Genomic DNA, 7452 nt, shown 5'->3' with positions numbered 1-7452 from the left:
AAGCAGAGACCCCCGTTACTGAACAAACGCTGTAGCAATAATTACTGTCAGAATATAGAGCTTTAACAAAACAAAACAAAAAATATATATCACTTTAGCAACTTTAATGAGGGTCTCCAAGGAATTGTGGGTCTGTACGTAGGTGTGTGTGCTTGGTTTATGTTATGTCCAGTTGCTACTGTAGCACGTCTGTGTATCGGGTGAGCTTTTTACTTGAATAACCACAAGTGCCTCAAACCAGTGGTTCTCAACCTGTGGGTCGGGACCCTACATGATCTATTTCTCTTGTTCTTTCTTTTTTTTTGTGTGTGTGTGGGGGGGTGTGTGACACTAACAGTCAAGTGACTTTTAAGACCTTTTAAAAAGAAAAAGACCATTGCATCAGAAGTAATCAAAAGCAAAATATTACAAATGAGAGAATTCCCACGCCCACAGATTTGTGCCCATGGAGCTCGGACACACCATGAAACAACACGGGCGTGTTTAGTGGCGCGCAAGCTTCTATTACTATAAAAACTGGTCAAACATTGGTTAAATTGTGAAATAATATAAGAACGAGGGAAATTGTGAAAATAGCAGATTGTGTGAGCTCGTACATCTGCAACTTTCACAATACTTATCTGTTGAATCGATTAAAACAAGATGTATTGCCTCAACTCCTAAGTGAAAACCAGTTGATACAACTCAAGGGGACTATTGAGTATTATGAAATTTCAAAATAAGTGTTTATCGGGGTGGGCCCATCCAGTTCAAATGTGATTATTTTGGGTGGTTGCGGCCTGAAAAGATTGAGAACCACTGCCTTAAACGGACATGAATCGTGTGATTGAAACAAAATGCTTTTTGTTATTTGAATATTTTATGTCTAGGTAGGTGTGTGAGTGTGTGTGTCTGTGTCAGCAGGTTGTGTGTCGAAAGAAAACGGTAAACTGGTAGTGTGACGCTGTGCAAAGAATGTACATGCCATGTGGATTGTGGATACAGTATAATTTAATTTGCAGAACATAACAATAATAGAAAAAAGAAAATCAAGAAAAGTTGTGATGTTTTTGGAGTTTTCTTTCTTATACCAATACATTTGAACTTTCCAAGCTGGAACACAATCAATTGTTTGATTATTAAAATAATCATGACCAGAAAATGCATGCAGACCATCTGTCTGTCCACGCCATGAACGCTTTTCAGATTTACAAGTGGGCCCTGAAGCTGAAAAGGTTGAGAACCACTAATAAACACACAAACTCAACATCAGACAGGAGGTATAGCTGATAACGCTATTGAATTCATGTACACACAATTACGCGGGAGCTAGAGGCCTTCCCATGAGAGTACATGCCGGCACATTAACTTATGCACACACCTTCATACATTTACACACACACACACACACACATATATATTGTACATATAGACTACACGGTCACATCAACTACAACTAGACATTTACTAAAGCAGTCAAACACTGAAATCCTCACACTGTGTGTTCACATACACATGGACACGCATATACACGCATGCGTATGGTACTACACACACACACAGAAACGTATGCACAATATGTGGTGCGGTTTGTAAATAAGCCCTTTTTCTAAATGGTTATTAGTTTACAGAATGCAGCTGCCCTGGACATGCTTATATCATGGTCATCAATGATGGCTATCCATTTTCATTTTCTCCTCAACTAATCAGAAATTCAGTCATGAAACTGATTGGACAAAATGTCTACAAAATGACCTTGCTTTCATGTGCCTTGCAGCAGTGGGTGACAACCTTGACAACCTTACTCAGTAGGCCTATTGTCCTTCAGTGTGTCATTGTGACATCTGTTCACGTAGCAGACATAATATCACAGTACAGAAGATGTCATTTCATCTTTCCTGTCCAGTGTTTCTGGACTCGGCATCCATCAGTAAATCAAAAGGATGCCAGCCCAGCACGCATTCTGTCCTGGGTGACAATGATGGCTGAACTAAACTGACTTTTATTCTCTGTATTTAATTTAATTATAGCACAACTTTAAGCTATGAGAAAACATCATTCAACAGCACAAACATGTCTGGGCTATAGTCTAAATCAGTGGTTTTCAACCCAAAAATAACAATTCTTCTACATTCTCCAATTGTGTTTACTTGTGAATTAAGTAATGCAGATATTTAACAATAATTTAACTCTTGAGAGCATTAAATTAAACCCGTTTGGTTTACAGAGTTGTATAAGACATTGATGATTGAATTGTTAGATTTGATTCATAAATGGTTTCTAAGTTTATATTTAAAATGATTCGGTGAAGTAAGTTAGACTTTGATTCCACCTTCCTACAGTTTCATTGGTTCACAATGAAACTGTTCAGTGTTAAAATCTTTTTAACTTAATTGCATTTTAGGTTGGACTTTCTTCTTCTTCTTCCTGTTGTTGCTATCCTCTTCATGTTCTTATAAAACTTCATAAAGAACACAATATTCTTCATTGTTATTGATTTATTAAACAACTTTGAGCTGAAAAACACATCTACAGTAAGAAAGAAAAAACATTTGTGTATTTACACATCAGCCTATAGTATAATATTTGATTGGAGCAACATTAAACCTTTGCTAGCTAGAAAGTCAACTACTGTGGTGTCGCGCGCCGGAAATAGCAAATCTACAAGCTCACAAGGCCTTCCATCGGGAGGGCTTTTGAGCTTGTAGATCAGCTATTTTAAGCGCGCGACGCCGACGTACGATGAAACATCGGGCTCAACGTAATTATTAGTCAATTTCAGTTTTCTTCTACCAACAGTACCAGGTAAGTTATCAATGGGGAGCTTTTGTTAATAACAATACACTTTATTTAGCCTAAACACAGTGACTTGTCAGTGCAGATAACAAAAAGCCCAGGGAAAGACAGCTGGTCAATAATATTATGTTTTCTTTTTCAGTCTGACTCTGTGGGTTAGCTAAGCTAGCGAGCTGCCAATCAATTTAAGTGAATACATGCTGGTTAGCACTGAGTGGATGACTTAACAAGTGAAGACTGGGTAACTAGTTTAGCGGTGTAAACAGAGTTTATTGTTTACTATTAAAGTTAAACTTATGTATTATTATTTAAGTAACATTAACATGTCATATCCTCCTATATTTGTCATTTGCAGTAACTTTGGAACACAATTTTGGAAGGGTCAACTGCAGTGACAGGAAAGCTGATTCTACCACCAGCGAACCACTTACCACACAGGACTGAATATGAATAACAGCAAAGGTCTTCAACAGAAAAGAACTCTGGAGGTGAGCACAAATTTTGAGTGGGATAATAATAAAGGAGCTTGTTAATTTCTGCTACTTTACCTTCATTCAGTGGTTTTCAAAGTGGGCCTGGCTGGGGACTAGGGTGGCCAGACGTCCGGTTTCACGCCGGACAGTCCGGTTTTAGACCCACCTGTCCTCCTCCCACCTCAACCTCTGGCCGGACACATAATTGTCCGGTTTTTTGTGATATACAGTGCTTGTGTCATTTACGTCGTCTGCCTGGATATTAAAATCTCCGCAGCGCTGCTCAGCTCCGCCTCCGGAGCGAGCCGGCCACACTGTCTTAAAAAGAGAGAGGCTAGTAGTGGAGACGTTCAGAGTGTTGCCATGTCCGCTTAATTATAAGCGACTTTAGGCTTGTTTTATATAATAGGCTACTAAGCCTAGTCAGGCTTCTTTTGGGCTTGTTTTCATAGACATGGTTGCTTGGTTCTCTTCCAAAACTGGGCAACACTGCCAGTGGGATGGTCGGTTTGTTTGTTGTGCTCTCACAATCACTTTAGTATAGTTAATGCAGAGATAAACAAACCAAATATGCCGAAATGAAAAACTATATTTAATGAGCAATGGAGCAAGGAACTCGACATCATAAAGAAAGGGAGGCTGTGTGAACATATAGGCTACTGGCATCATTCTATGTCCCACACCGATGACCATAAAACTGTATAAAAAACCCACAAGAAAGATTAAACATAAAACATATCTAAACATGAAATAAAATAAATTTATTCTAAAATGAATGGCCTTTGTGGTACCCTATAATTTAAAAAGGTTAATTTAATTAGCAAATATATGTTCTCTGTGGACATAATGCTGGAGATGATGGTGGTGAAAATCAGGTGCAATAGTAGTAGTAATAATATTAATATATGGGGGGGGGGGGGGATCTGGGAGGGGGGGGGGGGGTCGGGGGAGCGAGCCCCGCAAAAGTGTCCTCCTTTCTGAGGTCTTGCAGGTGGCCACCCTACTGGGGACCCCCATAGGCCCTTGAGGGGGTTCCAAACTTCCAGGGCCAGGGGGTCCCCAGCAAAACGAGAAAAAAGGCAAAAAGGCACAGTTGTGATGCTTTTTGTTTTGTTAAAATAAATCTAAAATAGCTGCTCTATATTTTGATAGTAGGCCTAATCATTGCCATATCTTTGTTCAGTAACTAGGGTTCTCTTTATCTCTCTAGCTCTTTAGTAAACAGAAAATTAATTTTCAGGACAGGATACTATAAATTGACAGGATACAGGATGGACCTTTGTAGCTAAATTGCAAATGTCAACAATATACACCAACTTAATGAGCGAGGAATAATTTATTTTAAACATCAGCCTTGGAAGCCTTCCATTTTTTAGGATTAGTACCCAATAAAAGCCTTGATGCAGCGTATTAATCCGACATGTTTCTTCAAGTACTGTACGTCTTGTTCATTTGGTATATCCATATTTTATTCCACAACAGATATTACCATCTGCTCTAGACCGGATCACACAGCGATTTAGAAACAAACCAGGCTTTCCTCCGAGGTGGAAAGCCTGGTGACGCGAGTTTAGAACAAAACTACAGCAGATAGTTATCTCATATTACCCCTGGGGGACATGCACCCTTGTGCTGTAGTCCTAGTCTCCAACACTAAAATATGTTTGATAATACAAAATACAGTAAGTAAGTAAATACATTGAGCTTTTATACAGCAAGTCTTAACATTGTCTCATGTATCTATCTAGCTTTGTCAGAAAGCACTCACTTTAGATGAGGAGATTGTTTTGTTTGTAAATTGGCCGTGTGGCCGGAATAGCATTCTTCAGGCTGATCACTGAATACAACTAATCTACTCATTATTGTAGATGGAAGCCTACAATAATGAGCCTCCACAGCAAGACAGCTTTCCACCAGAAAAGAAAGGGGCTGTGGATCCAACAACTGTATTTGAGATGGCAGTTACAGGTAATGTTATGCCCAATGTGAAGTTTTTTGTCTCATACAAGATGTTTCGGTCTGGTGAAGAATAGGTATTAAATTATTACTATTCTATTACTAATTTAGAATCCACAGTATTGTCATTACATGACATGTTTTGGCACTAGACTAGTCACTAGACCATTGCCCAAATTATGTTGATGAAACAGAATCCCACAGGTCATGTCTTGCTCTCTGGTCTTATTGATCTTTCAGTCACAAGCTGATTGATATCAATAATGTTATGTAAATTATGTACATTATAATGTGTATTGCATTATATCTCATTTACGTTGCCAGCTCATGTCATATTCCCAAAACTAGATTTAACTGCTAATGTCATTTGGATTATCAACTTATTTTCAATCTGTGAAGTTGAAGGCTTATTGAGTTATCTTTCGGTATCAGGTGCAAATGAGGAGACCAACATGCTGTTTGCAAACTTTGCTGATATCCTAAGGTAAAAACATTACATATATAAATATATCAGTCTTCATTGACAGTGTGAGGCAGATGTTTGCGCAACACATTTCTGATATTATTAGTACAGATTTTGTACAAACATCACGCAAATAGGTACACATTATCTCTATAGACGCCGCTGTTTCATGTTCCATCGTGATTGGCTTCACGAATGCAGTGTTCGATTGCCGTGAAACTTTACACGGACATTCCCACCAGGCCAAGGAAGAAATGTCACCCTTCAATTCTTCAAATCGGCCTCATTGTGGTGCTGCTATAACAGGCCGATTTCTGTGAGCAGCTAATATCCAAATATTGCCGTTGGACCGATCGGTGTGAAACTGTGCACGCACACTCCCTGGAGGCCAAGGAAGAACCTCTGGCCCAAATCTTTCCCATCAGACACCTGATGTAGCGCCAAGCCGCCTCCTGATATTACTCCTACAGATTTTGTCCAAACATCACACCAATTGGTACACATTATCTCTATAGTCATGTAATCAAGAGAGAAAAGACGGTTCTGTCCGGTTTTTCATATTCCATCCTGATGGGCTAAGATTGTCTACCAATGTTTGCAGAGGTGGCCCGTTTTGAACAAAATGTTTCAAATCATGAACTCGTCCAATTGCTGTGAAACATTTCTGGCCCACAATAAGCTGTGCTCCGAGGAGACATTTTTCTAGTTTTATCTAAAATGATTGTATTACATATAGCCATTGAGTCACACTTGTATACGCATGGAAATGTGTACCTTACAAGTACTGCATTTCCAACTTGTCCTATAAAAATCTTAAACTGCAGAAAAAGGTATTACGTCAGTCACATGCCAGGTTATTCCTCTTCGTTCTATCATCATAAAGGACTTAATTTACCACTTTATTATGTTTCATGGCTCAGATTTGTCAAATCTCTCTATGACAGTGCATTTCTCTCAGTGACAGAGTTGCAGCAGATGTCTCCCAGATGAGGGATCTGGAGGGCATTCTGTTGGAGGCCAAAAGCCTGGAATCCCACCTGAAAGAAAAGAAAAATCACCTTGGGCGTACCCTGGCTCATATTTCTGACAAGCTTACTGGATAAATTGTTTTCCTCCATGGAAAAGCAAACACATGGCCAAGTGTTATACAGTGTGTAACTAATCTAACAAAAACAATTTAATTTATCGAGTTTGTTATTGTGTTCCTCCAAATACTCGCAAAATGTCAAGTTATTTTGTAAGATGTACAAATACTCCCAGTATTTATTTCCTCAGAAAAAGGTTATTTCTTTATGTGATTATTACTAATTAAAGTTAATTAAACTAATACATATATTGTATGAAATATTTCCTAAACCAAAATAAAATGTTATGTTTTGAAGAAATTAAATACAGTCAAATAATTTGGGATTTGCACACCGTTATTACATTTATGATTCTATATACATATTTATTTACAAACAACAAACACTTCCACTTTGTGGCCTATAGGGCAGGAGCCTAACTCCTGTTACTGTTACATATGTGGCAGCTTGATGTACAAGTTACACCCACTTGTCTTTACACACCAGGGACAAACCCACAATCCAACCGTTGACACCGAGTGCCAAGCAAGGGAGGCATTGGGTCCCATTGTTATAGTCTTTGGTATGACCTGGCTGGGGATCGTATCCCGACCTTCCAAAATCTCAGGACGAACACTCTGGGGGCGTGCGTTAGTCCAACATCCCGTAGTCTGACTATACATGGCCGGTTAGACCAGTGGTTCCCAAACTTTTTCATGTC

General features: G+C 39.0%; 1 protein-coding gene across 3 annotated transcripts; it reads left to right on the top strand.

Moving 5' to 3' along the window:
• Positions 1 to 2723: 2723 nt before the first annotated feature.
• On the top strand, positions 2724 to 6928 carry LOC310854057 (testis-expressed protein 12-like). 3 transcript variants are annotated; one of them, XM_083758539.1, is made up of 5 exons: positions 2724 to 2784; positions 3131 to 3263; positions 5117 to 5216; positions 5637 to 5688; positions 6626 to 6928. In XM_083758539.1, exons 2-5 carry the CDS (start codon positions 3222 to 3224, stop codon positions 6768 to 6770), a joined length of 339 nt encoding a protein of 112 aa, XP_083614665.1. In that variant the 5' UTR covers positions 2724 to 2784; positions 3131 to 3221; the 3' UTR covers positions 6771 to 6928. The 3 variants fall into 3 exon arrangements, with proteins under 3 accessions (XP_083614665.1, XP_083614664.1, XP_083614666.1); XM_083758538.1 differs by lacking the exon at positions 2724 to 2784 and adding an exon at positions 2965 to 3016; XM_083758540.1 differs by lacking the exon at positions 2724 to 2784 and adding an exon at positions 2965 to 3016 and having other exon boundaries at positions 6612 to 6928.
• The last annotated feature ends 524 nt before the right edge of the window (positions 6929 to 7452 follow it).

Source organism: Protomyctophum parallelum (genome assembly GCF_964188405.1).
Source record: "Protomyctophum parallelum genome assembly, chromosome: 23".
Lineage (NCBI taxonomy): Eukaryota > Metazoa > Chordata > Actinopteri > Myctophiformes > Myctophidae > Protomyctophum > Protomyctophum parallelum.
This window is presented reverse-complemented; position numbering and strand designations above follow the sequence as displayed.

What these genes read in the sequence shown, in the direction of transcription:
- LOC310854057 (XM_083758539.1), top strand. Translation starts at nt 3,222, where the DNA reads ATGAATAACAGCAAAGGTCTTCAACAGAAAAGAACTCTGGAG. An exon ending in AACAGAAAAGAACTCTGGAG is followed by an intron (nt 3,264 to 5,116) that starts GTGAGCACAAAT and finishes TCATTATTGTAG; the next exon opens with ATGGAAGCCTACAATAATGA. An exon ending in AACTTTGCTGATATCCTAAG is followed by an intron (nt 5,689 to 6,625) that starts GTAAAAACATTA and finishes CATTTCTCTCAG; the next exon opens with TGACAGAGTTGCAGCAGATG.